This window comes from Engystomops pustulosus, chromosome 5 (genome assembly GCF_040894005.1).
Source record: "Engystomops pustulosus chromosome 5, aEngPut4.maternal, whole genome shotgun sequence".
NCBI lineage: Eukaryota > Metazoa > Chordata > Amphibia > Anura > Leptodactylidae > Engystomops > Engystomops pustulosus.
The window spans coordinates 65,163,931-65,188,964 of record NC_092415.1 but is presented as its reverse complement, the minus strand read 5'-3'; the positions used below and the strand labels follow the sequence as shown (position 1 = coordinate 65,188,964).

The following is a 25,034-nucleotide window of genomic DNA, read 5'->3' as shown; positions in this document are numbered from 1 at the left end:
TTACTGTAATAGAATAGATATTTGTTGCCAATTCAGCACAGACTGAAATCCACTGCGGATCCTGACCGTGCATCTACCCTAATACTTATTTGTTCAATTTAACTTTAGACTGTCTGTCTGGTTAATATCAGGACTTATAAGTCACTACTGCCATCATGTGGCCAACATGAGGTTGTGCATAAAAGGACTAATAAAGGATATAGTGCTGGGCTGTGTTCACTGCTGTGTTGGAGGTTCCAGAAGGCATCACAGCTGATATAGCCATATTTTCTGCACACAGCAGGAGAGAAGGACCTGAAACTTATCAGGATTCCAATGTGAAAAAAACCACATTCATTTATGTTTTACATAAGGGAATTAATCTGCAATGCTCGGTTTCAAAACAGCTGATCTACTGACCTCTCCAAGAATACGGTAGGTGATCAAGAAGAAAGTACTAAAAACCGGTTTCTAGAATATGCATAAGGGAGGAAACGTTGTCAACTATGATGAAGTCACCTTTATTCTAACGGCATATAATAAAAATCTTTTTCAACCGTCCTGCAATTAGATGTTTAGTACTTGGATCGTTATATCTCTGAACAACCTTAACCCAACTTTCCCAGTGTTTGAAGACAGATCTGTGAAAAACCCTAAATATACAGAAAGGTCACATACTTGTGTGGTAACATGCAGTTTTCCTAACTGTACAAAATATGCACAGGAGACAACCGAATACAGGGGGCTACATAGTATTTAATTTACATTTTAGAAGGAACTGATATTTTAAGGGGATGTGCAGTGTTGTGTGGGACCAGCAGTGCATGCGGGTGTGGATTGTTATCAGCCGGACAAGACCTCTATAATATGACTGCGGCATAAGAATCTGGATCACTTGCTACACTGTCCAGAACCGTACCTGTTGTTCCAGATACTTTTGAACAGGTCCAGTGCTTCTCGTAGTCGGTTTGTGTTATTGTCTTCTCGGATGACCATGTTGTAACTGCTACTTGCAACTACAAAGATGATAGCTGTGACATCTGGAAGAGAGAAGCCGTCCATTACAGGATGAGGTGAGGTGGTTCTTAGGAGATTCTGGGGAAGCTTATTTGTGTTGTAAAATACTATTTCATAAAATATCATTCCTTGAGCACTTTTTTTTATTACCCTAAAGTATTTCACAGTACATCTTTTTCTGGTAGCAACAATACCACATTTTTCCAACACATTGCGTAAACCTATGAGCTTTTCAACATACGCACAGACGGACTGACATTCAGTCTACAGTAAGTAGTGAAGGACAGAACGGAGCAGGCAATACAAGGCGGTGACCATCGGTAAGGATACACTCACAGTCAACAGGTAAATTGGAAGATTGAGGAAATGGCCACTTACCATTGAAACATTGGATCCATTTTCTTCTTTCATCTCTTTGTCCCCCTACATCAAACATACTGTTGGAGAGACACAAGAAATATCCTGTTAGGATAAGTGAATTAGGACAGCACTATATGAATCAAGTGAATGCTCCCTGGATCTGGGTCCTTAGAAGGGGCTGCACCTCCATACCCCTCCTCCAACTCAGCCCACGCCCACCCTCATCTTTCCCTCTAGCGTTCTCTGGAGTGAGAGTAATACACAATGTCCAATGTTTTGGTCAGGTTCTCTTCAGGCCTATCACATTCCCTAACCTCACCCTTATTCTATTTGAACTAACCACAGTTTACTCCTCCAATCCATGTTATTCCCCAGAACTTGAATCCAGTGACCATTGTCACTTCTTCCTCATAGAAGCTCTTGCACACAGGACCCTCAGTCCTGACCATTTTATTGCTCTGTAGTATCTTATTGTTTGTATATGTACCATATGATGAAATATGATGCAGTAAGATAAAGATCCATCGTAAGAAAAATTTTATAGCTGACACTGAATGTCACACAATTTATTCATCAGCAAGATGGCCATTTCTTCTTCTATTCTACTAGATGTAGTTCCCGGTGTTGTCCGGAATAGTAAATAACTGCTCTTAGCCATAACAAAATAGAAATAAAAATATTTTAGCTGTCACTGACTGTCCGTGCCCGTCCGTCTGTCAGTCCGTCCCCGTCACAGCCCGTCCAGTCGGTCAGTCCGTCCCCGTCACAGCCCGTCCAGTCGGTCAGTCCGTCCCCGTCACAGCCCGTCCAGTCGGTCCCCGTCACAGCCCGTCCAGTCGGTCAGTCCGTCCCCGTCACAGCCCGTCCAGTCGGTCAGTCCGTCCCCGTCACAGCCCGTCCAGTCGGTCAGTCAGTCCCCGTCACAGCCCGTCCAGTCGGTCAGTCAGTCCCCGTCACTGCCCCTCCGTCGGTCAGTCAGTCCCCGTCACTGCCCCTCCGTCGGTCAGTCAGTCCCCGTCACTGCCCCTCCGTCGGTCAGTCAGTCCCCGTCACTGCCCCTCCGTCGGTCAGTCAGTCCCCGTCACTGCCCCTCCGTCGGTCAGTCAGTCCCCGTCACTGCCCCTCCGTCGGTCAGTCAGTCCCCGTCACTGCCCCTCCGTCGGTCAGTCAGTCCCCGTCACTGCCCCTCCGTCGGTCAGTCAGTCCCCGTCACTGCCCCTCCGTCGGTCAGTCAGTCCCCGTCACTGCCCCTCCGTCGGTCAGTCAGTCCCCGTCACTGCCCCTCCGTCGGTCAGTCAGTCCCCGTCACTGCCCCTCCGTCGGTCAGTCAGTCCCCGTCACTGCCCCTCCGTCGGTCAGTCAGTCCCCGTCACTGCCCCTCCGTCGGTCAGTCAGTCCCCGTCACTGCCCCTCCGTCGGTCAGTCAGTCCCCGTCACTGCCCCTCCGTCGGTCAGTCAGTCCCCGTCACTGCCCCTCCGTCGGTCAGTCAGTCCCCGTCACTGCCCCTCCGTCGGTCAGTCAGTCCCCGTCACAGCCCCTCCGTCAGTCAGTCAGTCCCCGTTACAGCCCCTCCGTCAGTCAGTCAGTCCCCGTTACAGCCCCTCCGTCAGTCAGTCAGTCCCCGTTACAGCCCCTCCGTCAGTCAGTCAGTCCCCGTTACAGCCCCTCCGTCAGTCAGTCAGTCCCCGTTACAGCCCCTCCAGTCAGCCAGCCCCCGTCACAGCCTGCCTGTCTCTATCCATCTTACCACACACATAAACGTGTTATACTTATTGCCTATAGTAACCAAATCAAAGCTCACATACAGCTATATTTATAAGAAACAGATGCTATAGAGCCACTCCAATGGGACTAAGGACAAAGCTCTATATACAGAAAGGTCTATATTCGGAAAAGGCCAGTTTTACTATAAAAAATCTATGGCAATGTGTACACTATATTCTCTATGGGGACATGTAGGACCCCCAGTGTCTTCTTAAAAGTAGCATAATATTATATATAGTATACTCACAATGAGATTTTTGTGTGTTTTTTTCCCCAATTGAGACTTTCAAAACGTGTGAAAGTCAACCTGTCAGGGGCCAACATGTAAAGCCCCAAATAATGAGATTTCTTATGGGGTCTCTCACAGAGCTGAACAATTAGTCTTAGTTTGGAATATGAAAATTTACCTTCACTAGTTGTGGGTGCATGGAACAGTGTATCAAGTCATTGCCAGGCAATGGAAGAAATTCCCAACCACCTACAAAAGTGAAGCCAGTAACACTGAGGTATTACCTTAAACCTCTGGGCTTATTGGTGACCATTTCCCATATTTGCTTCCAATCAATGCTACGCAATGTGACTAGATTTACAGGAATCAAACTATGGCTTTACTTACTGAAAATTTACTTTGTCTACTTGAAATCGCGTTTCAAATATCCCTGATGTCAAAACTCTGCATCTTAATAAATCCTGAAAGACAGAAACACACAAGTTATACATCAGACTGTAAAAGTTACAGACAGATTCCCAGTGACAGATTTCATGTTCCTTCATATACATGCTTGACATCTTCTAGGAGAAGACCACACTTTTATACATTTTTGGATGGTTGTCTAAAAGATCTATATATATCTATATCTATCTATATATCTATATCTATATATCTATATATATATATAGAGAGAGAGAGATAATAATAACACAACCTACATCTGGATGAATGAAATATTCTCACTGAATACTTTGTTCTATAACAAGTTGAATGTGCTGACAAAATGGCAAAAAATGTCCGTAAATGTGCCAGTATGACCTCCCTACAACGCCTCGGCATCCTACCGATGAGGTTGCACATGGTCTCATCAGAGACATGATGTCCTGGATGTGCTCAATCAGATTCAGGTCTGGGGAAGAAGAGGAGCAGTCCATAGCTTCATATACCTCATCTTGCAGGAACTGCTGACACACTCCAGCTACATGATGTCTAGCAATGTCCTGCATTAGGAGGAACCCTGGGCCAACCGCACCAGCACACAGTCTCGCAAGGGGTCTGGGGATCTCATCTCAGTATCCGATGGCAGTAAGGCTACCTCTGGCGAGCACATGGAGGGCTGTGCGGCCTTCCAAAGAAATGCCACCACACCAATCTGACAATCCTGGTGTTCTCTGGCAAACGTCAATCATGGTGTTGGGCTGTGAGCACAACCCCCATCTGTGAATGTCAGGCCCTTATACCATCCTCATGGAGTTGGTTTCTAACCATTTGTGCAGACACATGCACATTTGTGGATGTCATTTTGCAGGGCTCTTGCAGCTCCTCCTTGCACAAAGTCTAGAGTATGTGGTCCTGCTGTTGTGTTGTTGCCCTCCTATGGCCTCCTCCATGTCTTATGGTGTACTGGCCTGTCTCCTGGCAGCGCCTCCAGCCTCCAGCTGTCAGACACAGCAAAACTTCTGGCCCCAGCTTACATCTATGTGCCATCCTGGATGAGCTGCACTGCCTGAGCCACTTGTGTGGGTTGTAGAGTTTGTTTCATGCCATCACGAGTGTGAAAGCACCAACATTAAACTTTGACCAAAACATCAGCCCGAAAGCAATGGTACAGAGAAGTGGTCTGTGGTCCCCACCTGCAGAACCACTCCTTTATTAAGTGTTCTTGCCAATTGCCTGTGAAATTGATCAGTGTAGCTCTGCAAGTGTACAGTTTGATTTCACAGAAGTTTCATTTACTTGAAGTTATATTGTGTTGTTTAAGTGTTGCCTTTATTTTTTGAGCAGAGTATATGTTGTAAACGGGACAGTCACAGAGTTCCTAATATCTTACATGAGGACTACAGCACCCTACCCATCCTTAGGGGATTTGGACATATTTCCACTCTGTCAGACCTGTTATTTCTCCCAGGATTTATTTGAAATTCTTAGAGGTTGTGAATGTATAAAGCTGCATAAAATATAGCTGAAAAAAGGCATTTATACAAAATGTGGAAAGGGATACAGGGCATGTATATATCTTTTGTCACCTTTCATGTAATTTTTATGCATTGCACCACTCATATCACAAAGTGCATTAAAATAAAAACTCACCTGATCTGTTGGTGTGTAGTCATTTTGCCTAACGTGGTCGATTCTCTCTAGAAAGCTAAGAGAGAAATTGTATCCAGTGAGTATTAGATTGTCATTTATTCTACACTATAAGACATTATTGTCATTGCAGTGATTAACCACCAGGTGGCAGAATGTGCTCATTTTAAATAGGTTTCTAGCCTCTTGGTTCTAGTAGTGAAGGAAACAAGAACAGGTTCATTGAATTCTATACATGGCAGGAGGAACCTTCACAATGACAGAGCTGGCAGGACCGGTTAGGTCACTTACTGCTTCCTGGAACAAGAGAGATTGCTCCATATGAAATATGCAATTATTATTCCTCCTTCAGCACACAGATCTTCATATTACTGACAACCCAGAGTGAGGCTGCGGATGCTAACATAGATAACACACTGACCAAGACAATGACATTGTACAGATGAAACTAGAATGAAGCAATTAATTATATCGTCTTGATCAAATTCCAGATTCTCTCTATATATAACATCTTAGATCTATTTAATGATTTTGCTGAACAACACAACAAGGAGAAGTGTTATATAAAAAGTTGTCTAATTTTATAATGGTTCATAAGACCCTGGGATGTCCATATAAAACTGTCTGCCGAGCGGACGTGCAGTTAGACGCATCTGTAGGGCTACTTGTGGATTAGTCTTACCCTGGGAGCTCATAGTGGCTATTCCATGCCCCGAGAAGCCTCTGTAGATCAGCCCCCATTGTGCATACATGCGGTTTGTGGACGCTGGAGCCCATACGCCTGTGCAGGCCATGCTGCAGTGTTCACAAGTTCTGGTATTATCCCAGGGAGTTCACAGAGGCCCCTCCCCGCCTGAGTAACATTTGCATAAATTTGCATATGCATAAAATAAAGTTTAAAAACTGATATGCGGCTTTACAAGAAATAGCAAAAAATGTACTAGGATGAGGCAGTCATCAAGAATCTAAGGAAAAGAGTACGCTGAGAAAAATGTATGTTTGGAAATGATGAAATGGACATTTAGATTTTTTGGGATGGGAACGTACAAACCATTCAATAAAACATATTCAACTTACAAAATCAGCCACAATTACCAAAACCTGTCACCAAGTACAAAATGCTAAATGACACATGTATTTACTACAATGTTCCTAACCAATTTGACAAAATCCATTTTACACATTTACAAGATACTTCTATCAAAAGTATAAATAGGACTTGGGGCAGCGGTAACCATATTTTCTTTGAGGATGTTACTGTGTAATTTATCAAAAAACAAAAAGTTGCTCCCGCCTCTCCCCAATGAGAAATGAGATCATATACAAACTCCTTGGGGCCTTTTGTTTTGAACAGGTGGATGGACTTAACCCCATAATGACCGCTGTATCCGGTTATTTACTGGGGTAATTGAGGGAACAGTTTTTCTAAGACATCAGAAGATGATTACTGGGTCCTGCTGCTGCGTTATGACTATACTGCACCAGAAGTAGTACCCAGGATTGTAAAAACTACAAACTTAGGTATTTAACCCCATAGACACCACAGTCAAACGGGCTACATTGTTTTAGTTGCCATAGAGGAGGGGCTATATAGAGCCTCAAGGTTTTACAAATGAAAACTACATCTTTTTGCAAAAAAAAAAAAAAAAAAAAAAAAATTAAGGCTCTTGGAAGGCAATAGTGCAACCCCCCCCCCCCCCGAAATAGATAAATTTCACTAATCAATTTCATAAGTGTGGTCAATTGTACAGAAAGAGTTAGTAAAACTGTCAGTAAGACACGCGAGACCTAAAACTGTGCTACTGAAAACAGCCAGTTCTCCACTAAAATACAAGACACTATATATAATAATATAGTGACCGAAAAATTAAAAACAAGCATGTGAAATGACTATGCATGCCACACATACTTTGAACCTCTAAAATTAAAAAGTAATAGTTGACTAGAACAAAATACTAAACAAATAGCCTGGTCATAAAGTTGTAAAAAAGGTGCCAATTCAGGGCCAGCCTAAAAAACCGCACAGCATGCATCTCTTGTATAGACTGTAGGCCCATTCCATTGTGCATAATGACATGATATCAGCAGAAGTCTGCAAAACCCAAGGGGAAGGGGCTCCATCTGAATAGATTAAACTTCAGTTGATCTTGCGGAAATTCAAATGGCATCAAACACCATCACGTAAAGTCGATTGTACCTACAAACCTACATGTATTCCCACACAATCTGCTATAAATATATCACAAGACATTGATCCAAAAATAATGAGCAAAAAAAAGTGAACTCTTCCACTTCTATAAAGTGCAGGTGGAGCCTGAATGTACCACTCATTGCAGGGGTTTATAATGGTGGATACATGTCAGACACAAAGTAACAGAAATAAAGAAATGCCAGGCGATGGGAAGATGTGGCGATCTTCCTACATATCCAAAATGCCCATGAAATAAATCCTCCACAATACTACTCCACAAATGCTCCTGTTGTGTCATCCTTCTCGATCGAGGAACACAGAAGCCGCAACAAACACACAAGATCCACCCTAAATGACAAAGAAAGGCACCAACAAGATTTATGTGGGAAAGCGTGAAATCTGGTAAGAATTCATACACACGTGTCATGGTATCTAAATATTGACACAGTAAAACTTTAAACAGCGTGGAATCGCAGTAACATTGACATAACCGGAGGAAACGGAAACAATGAGGTTATTGGGGGGGTTTGGGCCCCATTAATTATATTAGCTCTGAGAACTGTCCCTACACTCAATGATTTACGGCAGTCTTCCTGAGCCAGTGTCAGATATTACAGTGCACAGAGGTATCACTGAGCATCAGAGGCATCCAGGAGCTAATAGACAGCTTCATATGTCCTGCTCTTTTGTAGGAATAGTGGATCACATATAACCATTACACTTAAAATAAGCACTGGAAAACCCATCAACAGGCGGTCCCTGACTTCTGGTGAAGTTCTCTGGATGCTTTACTTTACTCTCAGGCTGCAACGATCAGAAGTAGCATGTCTGTAATGAAGCTTTAGTGATAATCTTTGTTCACATGACAGCAAAAATTTAAAAAATCACAGGGACAAAAAAAAAGTTTTCTTTGGAGTTACAATTATAAAATACAGACCCAACTTACATACTTCTTGAACTTAACAAATCTAAAGAAGCTATCTTGTACCCTGGGCACTGGCTGTACTGGGATCCTTCCATGAAGAGAATAATTCTACTGTATGTGTTAAGCTAAGCATATTCCTTAAAATAACTGCAGAGATGCACTGTCACTGATACACTGTATCAGAGCGTTAGGGCTTATTCAGAGGGGTGTGCATGTTGCGTGCCTGTTTTTTTTTTTTTTTTTTTATACATCCGGTTTTTGAACATCCGCAAAAAAAAAAAAAAAAAAAACCATTGGTTTTCAAAATTTTTTTTTAGCAAGTTGCCTAGCATCATTTGAGATCCCTGTGCTGTCCATTATATTTTTGCGGATCCATTCACTTCCATGGAGGTCTGAGGTTTGCATCTGAGAAAAAAAATAGAGAATGCTGCAATTTCTCAGTCTGCACATCAGTGAAAAATCAACCTGCATGTGAACAGACCCATAGGAATCAATGGGTCATTCTTCTAGCTGCAAAAAACAAAACAAAATAACCAATAGCATACCGACCTCAAAAACGACTGTCCGAAAGAGCCCTTAATATTCACATGCTTCCCGGCCATTACAAGACTTGTATTCATGGCGTTAATCTTGCATTTTCCCTCCATCAGGCTTGGTCAGTTTTATATGAGTAGGTTACTGCTCCCTTCTGGCTTCTTACCTCTTCCTTGTAATACCTTATACAGGCAGTCCCCGGGTTACGTACAAGATGTGGTCCAGAGGTTTGTTCTTAAGTTGAATTTGTATGCAAGTCGAAACTGTATATTTTATAATTGTAGATCCAGACAAAAAAAAATGTTGGCCCCAGTGACATTTGACATTTTTTGCTGTAATGGGACCAAGGATTATCAATAAAGCTTCATTACAGACACCTTACAGCTGATTATTGCAATCTGGGACTTTAGTAAAGCATCCGGAGAGGTCACCAGAGGTCAGAGGGGTCTGTCTGTAACTATGGGTTGTCTGTAAGTCGGGTGTCCTTAAGTAGCGGACCGCCTGTATAGCAGTAATGAACAGTGCAGCTAAGAGTTCACAACTCTAATACAAATGTCCCATTTAGAGGATGTTATCAGTAGGAACAACACTCTGCAAAGCATATTTTTTTTCACCTTCAGGCTGTATTCACACATTCCAGTTGGATTGTGATTTTAAATGCATGGGGCGAGGCTCGGGCCAATCACGTATTTGTTAGCATTGAAATGAGCACCCGAAACATGTGAGGGCAGCCTAAGCTGGCCCCAGCATTTGCAGTATCCGTGTCCATCATCAAGTTTCCGGTTTATGAAAAGTTGAGATATAAAGTATTTAAATTTCCATATGCCAGTTTAAGATTTTGATCAACCAGGTCATGGGGACAAGGAGTAAATTCATCTTGAATAGAGATCGATAGTTGTACACTGAGATGGCGTCTGCTTCTAACACACATGAAGCTGTACTATAGAGAACCGATTACAATGAACTTCTAAGGGGAGCAGAGCGTGACAGCCGTGATGGACAAGGGTCCAAATCCTGAAGTTTTGCTTCAAAATTAATTTGCATATGGTATTATGGGATCTTACAAATTTGTTTGTTTGTACAGTGGCACAAAACCCTTAAAGTCCAAAATTCTAACGGTATATTGACATCTATATCTAGTCCATAGACTGCTCTTTTTGGACCTTGAGTTATTAAAAAAAAAAATAATAATAATAATAATCAGGCAATCAGGCTTCACATGAGATAGCCCATATATGTTAAAACTGGTGCACTGTGTTAAATAATGTGGTGCAACTTACACAAAGCAAGTGCAAAGAAATGAATGCAGTGTGGCATGCTCTAAATGTCTTCCAAGATGTGCATGAAGTAACCTTTTTCTTTTTTTGGAGCACTTGCCTTCATGCTGTTGTGACACTGGTTTATCAGATTTTTGTTGGAGCAGAGAGGTTATGTGCGGCCGTCTGCTCCATTACTCTCCAGAAGCAACGATGTTTCCGATGGTACCTGGGACCCCATGGTACCACTCATTCTCGTGAATAGGGGCCTAACTTAGTTTGTGGTAAAACCCCTTTTGAAAGCATAATAATCATAATTCATATTCAAAATATAAGCCAATATGTAAAATAAAATTTTGCTCCCCTTAAAAGAAAAAATGTAGTGGTCATACACTATAATGGAGAAGTAAAATACTACTGGCCCTGTCAGTCCCGAGACTTTGTCCCTGTGGAGCAGTTACAGGACAGAATATGCCGCAGGTCACATGTCTACATCACATGTCCTGCACCAGCCTGGGCAGGTCATGTGACCATCTCTGTGTTTGGCTGTAGTCAGTTGGTTGCGGTGCATCCAGTGTTCTTGTGAGACGTCATCTCAATGGGGGCAATGTACAGTGATAGCAGTTACACATTACTATGGTAACAGAGCAGGGTAGGTGAGAACTGAAGGATCATGGGAGTTGTAGATGGCAGCCATCTTGGAGATAACTCCTCCTTCTTTAGAAAGCCCATAAAATTTTGTGAATTCCAAGAACAATTCCAGGAATCAGCATAATTCATATACAAATGGGTCCTTAAAGAGGACCTGTCACCCCGAAATAGCCCCCCCCCCCAATGTGTTCCCCATAACGCTCTCCCTAGCGTCTTCCTCCCCAGCAATGTTTTTAAAAATCTATGCTCGGAAAGGAGATTTAAACAGATCCGACCTCTTACAAAATAAAAGAGGTCGGATCCTCATATCTGGGGAGCTGCAGTCGGTGTTATTCATAAGGGGGCCGGCGGACACCCCCCCCCAGCACGCCCCCTGTTAGCTAGGACCTATAGGAGAAGCCGGCAGCATGTATTGCGTAATCGCGGCCGGCTCTCTGCGATACGGCCACGCTGACGCTATTCCTATAGGTTTCTCCTATAGGTCCTAGCTGACAGGGCCGTACCGACCCTCTTATGAATAACACCGACTGCAGCTCCTCAGATATGAGGATCCGACCTCTTATTTTGTAAGAGGTCGGATCTGTTTAAACCACCTTTCCGAGCATAAATTAAAAAAAAAAAATTCTGGGGAGAAAGAGGATAGGGGGAGGGTTATGTGGGGCACATTTGGGGGGGGGGGGGCTTTTTTGGGGTGACAGGTCCTCTTTAAAATATAAGCTAATATGTAATTAGTTATTTAAAATTTTGCTCCCCTTAGCAGAAAAATGCTACTGGCCCTTTAAATCAGCCCGTTAATTTCCTCTGTGCAGAGTAGCCACAGGACAGAAGATGGCCGCTGGACACCATCACATGTCCCGTTACCTGGGCAGGTCATGTGATCATCAATATGTTTGGCTGCAGTGGGTTGGCTGCAGTGCATCCAGTATGGCCAGTGTTGTGGTGAGAAGTCATCACAGTGGGATAATGTGCCATGATGGCAGTTACACACATCATTACTATGGTAACAGAGCAGAACAGTCTGTTACATCATCACTGGGAGCAGAGCATAAGAGGGAGGATGAGTTATTGAGAACTAAAGGATCATGGGTCTTGTAGTTTCCAGTAGCGGCCCTCTTGGTGATAACTACATAATTTAGACCATAAAATTTAGTAAATCATAAAATCAAACTATTTAAGCGTCATTGTGTGACTAATGATATCGAGTTTTGTTATATATTTTTTATTTATAGCATCATGGGTTTTTGTATGAGATGTTCATATTCCCAGAATACCCCTTTAAGCTCCATTATATGATTAATGACATTGGGGGAGAACTGCTCCAGTTGCCCATGGCAACCAATCAGAGCTCAGCTTTCATTTTCCCACAGCGGTTTATAAAATGAATGCTGAGCTCCGATTGGTTTCCATGGGCAACTAGAACAGTTTTAACTCAGAAACTTCTGATAAATCTCACCCATTGAGTTTTGTTGTATTCATTTATTTATAGCATTGTGGGTTTTTGTTCAAATTGAAATGGGTTTTTCTATGCTACAGAAGAATTGAAACTTCCTGGAATAGGAGCGATATGGAGGCCGAGTACAGAAATCTTGTCAGACTGCTGCAGCGTGGCCTACATAAATGCTGCAGTTGTGCTGGCAGCTGATATTTCTGAGCTAATGCCAAATGCTGAAATTCTGCCAGTAGAGCCACACTTCACCTCTCTGAAGCCGGGCACAGTCACTAATTATAGGCATCTTTTATAGGGACTTACACTTTCAGTACAAGTGACCTCACTGTGTAAACTGTGACAGGAGGTACAGCTCTACTTTATAAGAGGATGCCCTACTATGTCAACATGTCAATCACCTCTAATCATAGTAGGAAGGGTATAAAGTTACAAGACCGTTATAAAGCTGGTGGGTGAGGATTTGCTCACATCTATGTTGTTATCCCTGTTTCTAACAAAGTGTATAATACACCATCTGTAGTCTGATCAATGATCCAGTGTCCACAATTCAATGACCTGACCATTGCCACGGCAAGAAAATGCTTCAGGTTGTTACCTATGCATGGCTAAAATGTACAAAAATAACCCAATCTACAGTTAATTGCACTTACAAAATCTTTTATACACCAAACGAACAACCCAGCTGCCACACACGTCATCATGAAACCTCTGCAGCAAGTTCCTGTGAAAACTTTTTGTAGCAACATTTCAGCAATATATGTTGAGGTTTGTCTAGTATTTACATACACACCACATCTACCAAGAAATCTTCATTTGCTATTGACAACCACTCATGGAAGCCAATACAGATAGTTCCTTACATTATCAAAATCCCTGAATAACAACAAGATTCCACATAATAAATAAAGATAGACAGACATCTACTTCTGTCAATAAAGAATGTATCATGTCTGAAAGAGTTGGGATGGATTCACTGATACTATTATTCACCAATATATTATGTATCACTAATAACTACTGCTAATAGTTATAATATTCGCTGGTAGTATTTTGCTGCAAAAGGTTGGCGCAGGCTGCTGTCACTACCTTGATAATTTGTGAGCTACAAACTATAAAATAATTTATTAGCACATAAAAAAAAACTGGATATCATTTTCCATCACAAATAAATGGTTTTAAAAGACACGCGAGAGCGTGTGATTGTTTGATTAATATCGTACCAGGAGCTTTCCAGATTTCTTGGATCAACCACAGTATAAAAAATTTGGACTCTGAGAAACAGTAAAATGTGATGCAGGGACTCCCTTCCTCGGGATCGGGTTGGCAGAGAAATCCAGACAGTGCAGATTACGATTCGCGGATTGTCCTAAGTTTCGTGCTTCTAGACCAAGGCTGGGTTCACGCCGGGAAGATTCCCAACATATGCTTACAATGGAGGGCCAAGGTGTTTTATACTGTATGCCCATACCGCAGAATACTTCACTCTGTACTTCCCCCTGAAAGCGGAAGGTAAAGTGAAAATGTTCAAGGTCTCACATTGATGTTGTGGACAGCGACACCATTGGGGTCCTCCTAGAGCAGTGATGGCCAACCTTTTGAAGACAGATTGCCCAAAGTACAAACAAAAACCCACTTGTATGTCGCAAAGTGCCAAGTAACTTATTGATCGCTGCTGTATTACAGGTTTCACTCGTACTGGCATCATGAGATCACCAATACAATAGAAAGATGGAAAAATGTGGATTGTAGCTTCCCTCCAGGGTCCCCTGAAGAAGAATCAGGGTTCCCAGAACAGCAGCAACTCTGTCTTGGGGTGAAGGCCTGGGTGCCCACAGAAAGGGCTGTGAGTGCCACCTCCGGCACCCGTGCCATAGGTTCGCCACCACTGTCCTAGAGGATTCGCTCTGTGGAGGCCGTGGGTGGTTGAAATCCTTTGCATCCATCCCCTATAGCCTCCAATGGCCTCTACTAAACATACGTGTTGCTAAGCAGAAGGGAGCACGATGGAAAGATGTAACTTATACATCATATACTATGCAGACAAAGGCAAAAAGGATGCCTACCTCTGGTGGTATATATCCACGTATACACTCCACATATACGTTAGCAGCTGATGAATCTATACAAAAAAAGATATGATTGAAGCCTTTCTGTCTGAGATTTGTGCCATTCACTGGAACCTAGCCTTATTTCAGGAAAATTGCAGACTCACTTGGGCCTCGTTGATAAATTGGTTGCATGCTGTCCTGAAAGGAAGGCTCAGCCACTATTCATATGGTGTTTTGGTGATGATATATTTCCTCTACTGTGTTTAGTCTTAGAGGAACCCTTCATGTACTATAAATTTATGCGGAGGCTTGCAGTAGCAATAAGGTAAATGAAAATACTAACAGTTTTAACCCCCCCCCCCCCCAAAAAAAAGCCATTATTCTTTTTCAGCTTTCTACTGTAAAGACTCCTAGTTGTAAAGGGATTGTAATTCTGATACAAATCAATGCTCAGCGACCATGCTTCAAGGCTTGTGGATTAAGTGAGTCCATGTCTTACCTAACTAGGGGTCTTTGTAATCCACTTCTATTTAAACAGATGCGCAAGGACTGTGGAAGTTTAACATTTGTAGCCTGGTGTAAATTAGGACGGAGCCGTTTATATAGATGGGAATATCTTGCTGACAGTTATAAAAAACAGATTTAGTGCGGAGAGGCTGGAGATGATAAATGCACATATACATGCACAGACACAGACAAGAAGGCCAAGTGTTCTAAAAATACCTCCAGTTGCATATCCTCCCAAAAACTGAGCTACATAAACACGAGTGTGCACACTGAAGTACCTGTTCTACATCTCACCGCAGCGCATGTATAAATAGGACAATGTTACATTAAACAGAGGGTTTCATTCCCTCTGCTCTTCCCAGCTTGTCTTCTGATGTAAAACAGTAACAATAGGCCACACAATAGATCGCATGGTGCAGATACAATGAACAGTGAATTCTTTATTGGGATCTAAAGTCTTATTCAGCGCATGTTCTATGACAAGGTTATGTATCTAAAACAAGACCTAAGAGGGAGATTTATTATTACTGTCCTAACTTTGGAAAATACTAGGCAGAATCTGTCGCCGCATTATAAATTTGGTGTTGAGAAAGAACTTTACAACTACATTTTATAAAAAAAAAAAAAAAAAAAAAAAGACCACATGCCAGTGATGTGTCTGGCGAAGATTACAAATCCACCTGGGCATTCCTCCTTTTCTAAACAGTGAATGGAGCATGAGACACAGCAGAAGAATGAGAAATACATTAAAAATAAAAAAACATACACATTACACATACAGTAAAATTTAAGCAAGGCTTCTCCTGCAGCAAATCTCTTCTTTTACAGCTCAAGTTCTGGATTGTCCATTGGATTGTCCATTTCTGAAATGGCTCGTTTTATCATTCTACAAAGCTAATATCTATGACGCAAATTTGCGGGTGGAAATTCGATCCTCAAATGGTCGTGTGAAGGCGGCCTAAATCTGTTTGGCACCAAGGGGAGTCACCGGTGGCAGCATTTACTCTTTGCCAGCTGTAGATATATCGAAATGTTGCTCTCCTCTAATAGGCAAAGGAGAAGCTACAAATATTTTTGATAAAGAACTACAACTATTTTTCCAGCAAAAAAAATATTTGTTTCTAGGAGAGCTTTTGCAGGAACCCTATACAGTCACTGGAGCCTCATATTTCTCCTGCGTGTGCAGTAGCTACGGCTTCGGAGCCGGGATCGCGCAGCCGCTGGCCTGCGTTCTGCGCATGTGGAGAACTCCAGCTTCACGGCTTTGATGAAGCCTTTTCCATATTTGAGTTCCACCTCATTCTTTGGAGCATCCACTTTATTATGCAGGTCAGTTTCAATATGGAGATACCAAATTAATATACATTTTATTAGGTCTTACATCAGTTAATGAATACATTTTTATACTTCATTTTAGGAAGCTGTGCCATCTTTTGGAACTCTGACCTTTTCATCACTTTTTGTTAACATTTTCAAAGGGTAGTTTAACCCCTTATCACCGACGCTTGTTTTCAGCTTAGTGACCAGACTCTAATTTAAGAACCTGACGTTTGTCCTGATTATTGGTTACAACTTCGGACCGCTTTAACATATCCAGGTGATTTTGAGAATGTGATTTTAAGTGATAAGTTTTGCGTTTCGTTCAGAAAAAGAAAATGAAATTTGGCATAAGTTCGGAAATATTTTTCATTTTCAAAGTTTGAAATGTTCTGTTTTCCAGGTAGTTCGTTAACCTACCCAAAAATTTGATAACTAACATTTCTAGAATGTCTGCTTTATGTTGACATGACGACAAAGTGTCCTCTCATCTTTTAAAGGATCTTATGATCATGAAAATCACCAAAACTCATGTTTTGAGGCGCAACTTGGCTTTCAAGTGACTTTGAAAGGGCTTAACCCCTTAACGCCACAGCCCTTTTTATCGTTTTTTGCGCTATAGATTTTTGAAGGTAGGGAGTGAAAAATGATAACTTTTTTTAATTTCCATGTACAGAGCTGAGTGATGGCTTATTTTCTGAGTAACAAATTGGTAGTATTTAATATTCCATGCTGTGTACTGCAAAGCGGGAAAAAAATTCAAAATGCAGTGAAATTGGTCAAAACATGCTTTTGTGCCGTATTCTTGCGGATTTTACAGTATGCCCCAAATGACATGTCTACTTTATTATTTGTGTCTGTATGATTACGGGGATACCAAATTTGTATAGGTTTTATAATGTTTTCATACATTTAAAAAATTTAAAACCTCCTGTACTAATTTTTTTTTTTGGGGGGATTTTGCCATCTTCTGGCGCTAATAACTTTTTTATACTTTGGTGTAAGGAGCTTTGGGAGGTGTAGTTTTTTGCGGATTTTGATGACGATTACAATGTTATCATTTTTAGGACTGTAAGACCTTTTGATCACTTTTTATAGATTTTTTTATTTTATTTTTTTAAATGGCAAAAAAGTGCCATTTTCGACTTTGGGCACAAAGCAGCGAAAAACCGTAATTTTATTTTGATAGATCTGGCATTTTCGGACGCGTTGATACCTAATGTGTTTATGATTTTTACGGTTTATATTTATATCAGTTCTAGGGAAAGGGGGATGATTTGAGGTTTTTAATTTTAATTTATTTAACACGTTTTTTTTTTTATTTTTACTATTTTTTCCAGACTCCCTAGGGTACTTTAACCCTAGGCTGTCTGTACGATCCTATCATATACTGCCATACGACAATATGGCAGTATAAGAGGATTTTACTCCTCATACATTACAATGTGCTGATAGCACATTGTAATGAATAGGTTAACCCGAAGCAGCCTCGGGTCTTCCAAAGACCAGAGGCTACCATGGCGACGGGGAGCGACGATCCTCGGAAAGATGGAGTTGCCATCTTTTTGAAGCTTTGCTGGCGGTGCTCAGCAGGAAAGCACCCGCGATCGGTGCCAACAACTATCGCGGGTGTTTTCCTGCTGATCGCCGCCGGCAAAGCTTCAAAAAGATGGCAACGCCATCTTTCCGAGGATGTTACAGGTAAGTCTTTGCTGCAATATGCAGCAAAGACTAAGGCCCCTTCCACACTTGCGTTGCAGATCACGTCAGAGTCTGATCAGGGTGCGATCAGGGTTTGGTCAGTGAAAAACTGACTGAAAACTGATTGCACTCTGATGCAAAATGTCAGAGTTTGTTCAGTGTCTCAGTTTTTCATGCATATTTTCAATGCAATTTCAATGCGTTTTTCAAGCGCAGGTAATGTGCGTGAAAGGACTCAGGACTGAGATCTATCTTTTCTATGGCAATTGCTGCGTGTGAAAACGTGTGTGAAAAATTAAAATTAATTTAAGCCAAAAATGACTTTCACAATGAAATGAGGGATTGCACTGCAAAATTTGAGTGTACCGATACCCCATATGTGGTGGCAAACTGCTGTATGGGCAGACGACTGGGCATGGAATGGAAGCAGCGTACAAAGCAGATTTCTACTGTCACATTGTACAGGCTATAACATTTTTAATTTTTTGGTAATGAAAACATATGAGGGCTTATTATTTGCAGGTGAGATACAATGTAAAGATTCATTCATTTTGGGGTGTCTATAAGCTTATTCACTAGATTTTAACAACTTTTTCAAGGGGGACACAAACAAAATCATCAATTTTTATATTGGATTTTTAGCATTCTTAGGATTTTTTTCCCCCCTGCTCGCCATAACATAAAAATAATATTTTCTCTCGATTTTCTGGATCACTAGGATTATGGTGATACCTCATTTATATAGTTTTTCTTATCTTAGCTCAATTTTACTAAGCAAGACAAAAAAATATATATAATTTTCTCCAATGTTTAAGTGCCAACAAATTTTCATAACTTCTGTATTTTTCTGCCGTTAAGGGTTAAAAACAATTTCAATGTTTATCAATTTAACATTTTTGTTTAATTAGGTTTATCAAGGAAAACCTTTATATAAAAGTGGAAAATGCAGCAAGACGTTGTGTGGGACTCGCTGAATGACTCGCACCATTTTGTACTTTGGATGTAAGTAATAAAAAAAATATATATATTTTAGGCAAAATTGCCCATCCCCATTAAGAGGAGGTTTACCTGGAAATATGTGCACTCTTATGCTTATTTGCAGTCTCACTGGTATTACTCAACTAGCAACATACAGGGAGAATCATCATTTGGGAAATGATCAGTTAACACAAAAAAAGAAAAAAAAAAAGTTGCATGCGTAAAATAATTTTTCCTTAACTGTCTTCCATTAAATTATAGAACATCTGGGAAAGCTGGGTGACCACGAGTTGTGTACAGCCTGTGTTCACCTTGGAGGAATTTCAGGGAGTATCAGTGACATCTGGATGCCAATACATCAATCATATCCTACTCTGAAATATCACCCGTCACAGAGACACCAACAGAAAAAAAGTAGTAGCTGTGTGCCAAATTCACCTTCCCTTATACGCGGTATCAAATATCAGCAAACTTACAGGCTGGCTGGCAGGGTTTCAAGCTCAGGTGAGTTTTTGGACCTTATCTACCACCACATGAAGTCCCTGGTATGTCCAGAATGATCTAGTGCCCAGGTTCTCTTTTCTTAACCCCTTAAGGACCAAAAATGTAAATTTTTTGGGGTTTCCATTTTTCCCACTCTTAGTCTTTGAAAAAAAAAAAAATCTACGTTTACAGAACTGTATCTAGAGACAGCAATTCACATTCTATGGCGGTTACTGGGCAGTTTTTACCGTTTTCACTGTGTGCTCCAAATGCACAACTGTACAACAGTGAAGCTAGAAGTCTGCTACTTTCTATATGTGACCACCAAGGGTGCAGCTGTCACCTATGCTCCCACCATGCACTGCTTTCTAGTAATACATGACATTTTTTTCACAATACAGTGGTCTTCCTAAAGCTCCTCTCTTTGGTTACTTGTCACAATTCCTTAGTTTCCAAGCCATGTACATAACATTATTTAGCTGCCCCATTAGCAGCATCAGCAGAGACAGCATGAGTGACGAGCCTATTACAAATCCTGCAGATTCTGAATCCTGCACACCCCAAAACCTTCCCTTAGTGAATAGGCCACGGTTATGTTTCTGATTGAACAGGCTTCTGTGGAGAGTATAAATTTAAGGGTAGTCAACCAAAGCCAGAAACAACCTCAACTAGGATCACCCAGTTGGATGGTAGTCTACAAGTATAGTGTTGGACTCTAACGTATGAATATTCTGTAAATAAAAGGAAATGGTATAATTTTTCAGCAATTTTTACAAGTCCCTGAAATGTTATATTCCACGGAATGTGACAAATCCTTTTAAAATGGGCAAACATTTTACTACAGATAGCGTTATCCTCATTTTGTAGTGTAAATGTCCTGGTAAGCTGCATGTATAACAGGACCAACAATGTATCCCAGGTTTATGCTGATGATGTGCAACACAAAATGTGCAAAAAAAAAACCCCTCTAACAAAACAAAAATGTTTAAATATTATCCAGGGAAACCATTACCAAAATACACCAGTAGGTGGCAACAGAGTCCTGTATCACAGCAACACAACAAATGCAAACAAAAAAAAAAAAAAAAGAGGCCCTGAATAATGGAGGATCAGCTATAAAAAGTTTATTGAAACTTTTACTATAAATATATAGACTTCACACGGCTGTGTGTAAGACATGAAGAGATAGCCATTTACACTTTGTACACAAGCCAACAATTAAAAACAATAAATGTTAAAATGTGTTACCTAGGTAAAATAGTTTATTACATATGGCAGTGACTGGCATTAATATACTGAACAATTCCAATAGCGTTATATTACTAAAAGACACCCATAGCCCTTTGCTTTAACACAAGGTCACTTTGTGTACATGTTATCTACCTTGAGGTCACTATTGCTGCGTATGAAATCTAAATTGTAAGTAATGATGGCTGTATACATGTTATCTAACATTTCAGTTCTTTACTGTAACATTGTTGCAGTGGCTTGGCTCTTTATAGCTAGATGTAGATTTGCTCTGTAAATAAAGGAATTATTATTAACAATATAAGCTTGTATCAATGCCCTCTTACACCCAGGCTAGGTGCACAGCAGAAAGGCTGCAGACTTTACAGAGCGGTAATTCCACCGAAGCAAAAATTGCAAATATACATGCCAGGGATTTGAAAACTGTAGCAGAAGTGACTTTACATCGGATTTTTGTTTTATAAACCCCATACATTTGCCTGGAACTCTATTAGGCCTCATGCGCACGAACCCATATGCCAATAATTTTTCAGGTGTCCAAGTGGAATAGTATCCTATATGGCAGCTTTTCCTGTCCCGATTGGCCGCTATGCACAATCATAGGAATAAGGTGAAGGCCACATATATAATAAAACAAGCAAGTCTTGGCTGCCTCCAGGAGAATCCTCTATTATCATTATGAATTTTTATAATAAATAATATATATACACACACATACACACAAAACTTGTGGCTAACTTATTATATATACACACGTCTTTTCACACAACTCTGCACTTATTTTGTGTGAACAGTTGGAGCAAAACAGACTTTATAAAAAATTTAACTACAGCCACATCACCCAATCCAGTGAAAATGCGGTCAAAGTGCAGTTAAACATAGATATATCGCCCCAGTATCCCACCAATTCATTACAAATTCATTCAATATAATGACAACATTTTACACAGCAGTCACATCTACACTGATCAGATCATTATGGTGTAAATGACTAGTGAGGAACCCTTTTAGGCTTTGCTCACAGTCAGGTTTTCTGATGCAGATTTTAAGCAAAAACCAAAAGGTGGAGTAAAAAAAAAAGGGCATACTATGTCTGAAGTATACATTATCACCCATTAAGATCCACCTCTGCTTTTGTCTTCAAAAACTTGATCAGTAAATGTGAATAGGGGAGCAGTCTTGATGGGTCTGGTCACACACAGCATCATTTGACTACATTCTATAGTATGAAACGTATTGACATCTGTGGGAAATCACCGTTTCTTCTATGAAGTTTTCCTCTAGTGACTTTGAAAAAAAAAAAGTATTCCATGAGGATTCTAGATTCTCTTAATAATTGGAAGCTGAAAAAATTTGAAACCAAGTCTACCTCATGGGTTTTATTGGAGTTTTAGAAGTGGAGAATTAATCTCCCTATATGTAAGAAAATAACCAAAATGTACATAAGCAATATATTATCACACAAATCTATATTATATACATCTTCAGAAACCTATGTGCAAGGTTCAGCCACAGTTGTATATACCAAAGTACAAACCTTTAGTTCTGTAAGTGGAATTGTTATAGGATGTAAATAAGAACATATTAAGGTCTGGATAAATATCAGCAGCACTTGTATGAAAGTTCCCATTACACTTCCTACTTCCTGTCCGATTGTTCACACCCTCTTTATTCACAGAGCTCCTTAGAACCAATGCTAATGGCACCGAGAAGTTCTTGCTGGTAGAAATGTGTAAGTGAAAGGACCTCTAATAACCCAACACTATAATCCCAAGTATGAAGCTTTTACCAGTGCTCAACCTGCAGCCTATGCACAAAGTGCACCTAAGGATCTTTTCATACCAGTGACAGGGCAGAGATGCTGACCACACAGTATTAATGGCAAATGTAACTTTGTGCTATGCCAGGTTTATACTGATGTGAAACTACAACATTCTGCTCCCTCTATATTATCATAAACAGACTAGTGTATGTGGTGCCAGCAATGTACAGTAATTCCCTGCTGTAGGTAAACATTACTATGTATATATTTGTAGAACAATCTATTTAAATAAGATAGAACGATTTTGGGGAGAATTTATAGTTGGGGTAACTGTACATAAAAATAACTATGGGTTGAGCTCTGTTAATATAATAATTTATTGTGGGGACAAAATATATTTTATCCCATAATGGAGGAACATTTTAATTCATCATGAGGTCCCTAGATATACTGTAGATTATAATTTATTGTAGGGAATCACTATACATCATTTATTATGGATGGTTCCATTTACATAATTCTTTGCGGAGGAAAAAATTAACAATTCACCCTCAAGAATGATATAAAATAGAATTCACAACTGAGAACAGAAGTCTGCTGTACCCCCCAAGTAATGTAGTAGTATGCACCACTACCAGAAGTAGCAGAGTGCTGTGCTCAGCAGTGATGTAGAGGATACATGATCACAAACAAAAGACCCTTTTCTTGTAATTAAAGGGGGTACCTAAGCTGGCAGCCTCTCGAATCCAATTGATAGGAGATAACTTGTGCCACCTAAATACACCTTAAAGTCAGAAACAAATATAAAATCTGGGTATGGCTCTACATAAAAGCCAATTCATTGAGCAATGGGGGAGCCCTGTATTCTATGTAGTCAGGGGGACTGTAATTGAAATAAATATGAGGGGTTGGTTAGTTAATATGTCTCTAATTGGTTTCAGTATAATCTAGTCAAGAGGCAAAGTATTTCTTACATTCAGGGGCAATAGTGTATATCTTATATACAGGAGTCACTGTACATTCTTGATACGTGGTCAGTGTGTTGTGAGGGATACATATCTATAGTGGGGCGTGTTTTGAAATGAGCCACCTTGTTCTTTCAATAAATTCCCGCAAGAGTTGTGTTGTGATGATCCTTCTATACTGTAAACACCCAGCTTTCCCATATGCCTCCACAAAGGATTGATCTGTGTACATAACAAGCTTCTAAGGCTGTTGTGCTGCCACTTACACAACACTACTTTTTTAGCCCTATACAGCACTATTTACCTACTGCACCTCATATACTTTGCACTATTCTTACTAAATGTGCCCCAGTGTGCACTATGTGCAGTTTGCCTGTGTATACTGTGGGGCACCACATTCAGGATTTCTGGTGCACGTTCTGCATGAATCTGGTGCTCCCTGCACTGCTCCAGCAGAGTGCACCAGTTTTTTTGTGCACCTTTAACATAGGGCACGCGACAATTCTATCAGACTTTGCATATTAACTCTGGCGCACCGTCTGACTGAGCACAGGAAAGTCCGCCTTCAGTGCAAAAATCTGTGTCGCATTAAGATTAGTGCAGCCCCACCACAAAATGGCCACGTGCAACACAAATGTGGCGCGGACACTTAAATACCTGTGCAAGCAGTTTGCAGCTAAAAGAACATGCAAAGTCCAACAGAAAACTGGCGCCCCAATTACCTTTTTTTGTGCAATTTTATGCATTTACTATATACTATAGCAGTGATGGCTAACCTATGGCACTGGTGCCAGAGGTGGCACTCAGAGCCCTTTCTGTGGGCACTCAGGCCATCACCAGAGATGACTCCAGGTATCTTCCTGCAGTCACAGACAGCCCAGGACTTGCTGTGCACAGAGGTATTTTAAAGTGACAGCTCTACCAGGGACTATTTTCTGCTTTATTGGTGCCTCAGGAGCTGGTATCAATGAAAACTGTGACAGAGAAGCGAGTATAAATCACAAATTAAATTTCTGTGTTGGCACTTTGCGATAAATTAGTGGGTCTTTGTTGTAGTTTGGGCACTCGGTCTCTAAAAGGTTCGCCATCGCTGTACTATAGCTTCATGGAGTGCAGATTTCTGTGCTGCAATAACACATTGTACAACTAGAGGGACCTTGGGTATAGATTTCAGTATTGCATGTTAAACCCCTCCTAGAAAATAAAACCCTGTCTGGCTTTATTTTGGTGTTGTCTGTTACAATATGATGCCTATATTTATCTTCCTCTTCTAACTTTAGAAACATTTACAAAGTTTGGGAAAACAAAGACTAAGTGACAACGTTGGGTTGCCTGTGGCTCTGCTTAATGTATGGACATGGTTACTCACACAGTAGACAAATAGTTTTCCCTCTTCCAGATGACTGTGACAGTCTCCAGCGCCCTGCGTGTATCCTAGATAAATAGGGCACAGGGGCATTGATACACCACTAGTGAAATCAATACGTATCCCTTTGCACAGAAGAGCACTGATGCAACAACGCTCCTTGTTTTGTCATCTTTTAGGACTACCCTATTGTACTGGAAAGTGAAGTTATAATAATGTCTGCACAGATGGAGAA

At 40.8% G+C, this 25,034-nt stretch overlaps 1 protein-coding gene across 3 annotated transcripts in view; it reads right to left on the bottom strand.

The window, feature by feature from the left end:
- Positions 1 to 25,034, bottom strand: part of GNAL (G protein subunit alpha L) — a 173,419-nt gene that overhangs the window by 5,011 nt on the left and 143,374 nt on the right. For 2 of the 3 annotated variants that reach the window (XM_072152258.1, XM_072152260.1), the window contains exons 6-9: positions 5,424 to 5,478; positions 3,738 to 3,811; positions 1,375 to 1,433; positions 899 to 1,019 (exon numbers count right to left, since the gene is read on the bottom strand). In XM_072152258.1, the coding sequence (XP_072008359.1) occupies positions 899 to 1,019; positions 1,375 to 1,433; positions 3,738 to 3,811; positions 5,424 to 5,478 (309 nt within the window). Of the gene's footprint in view, positions 1 to 898; positions 1,020 to 1,374; positions 1,434 to 3,737; positions 3,812 to 5,423; positions 5,479 to 11,838; positions 11,930 to 25,034 lie in introns of those variants that run through there. The other variant, XM_072152261.1, reaches the window with a different exon arrangement.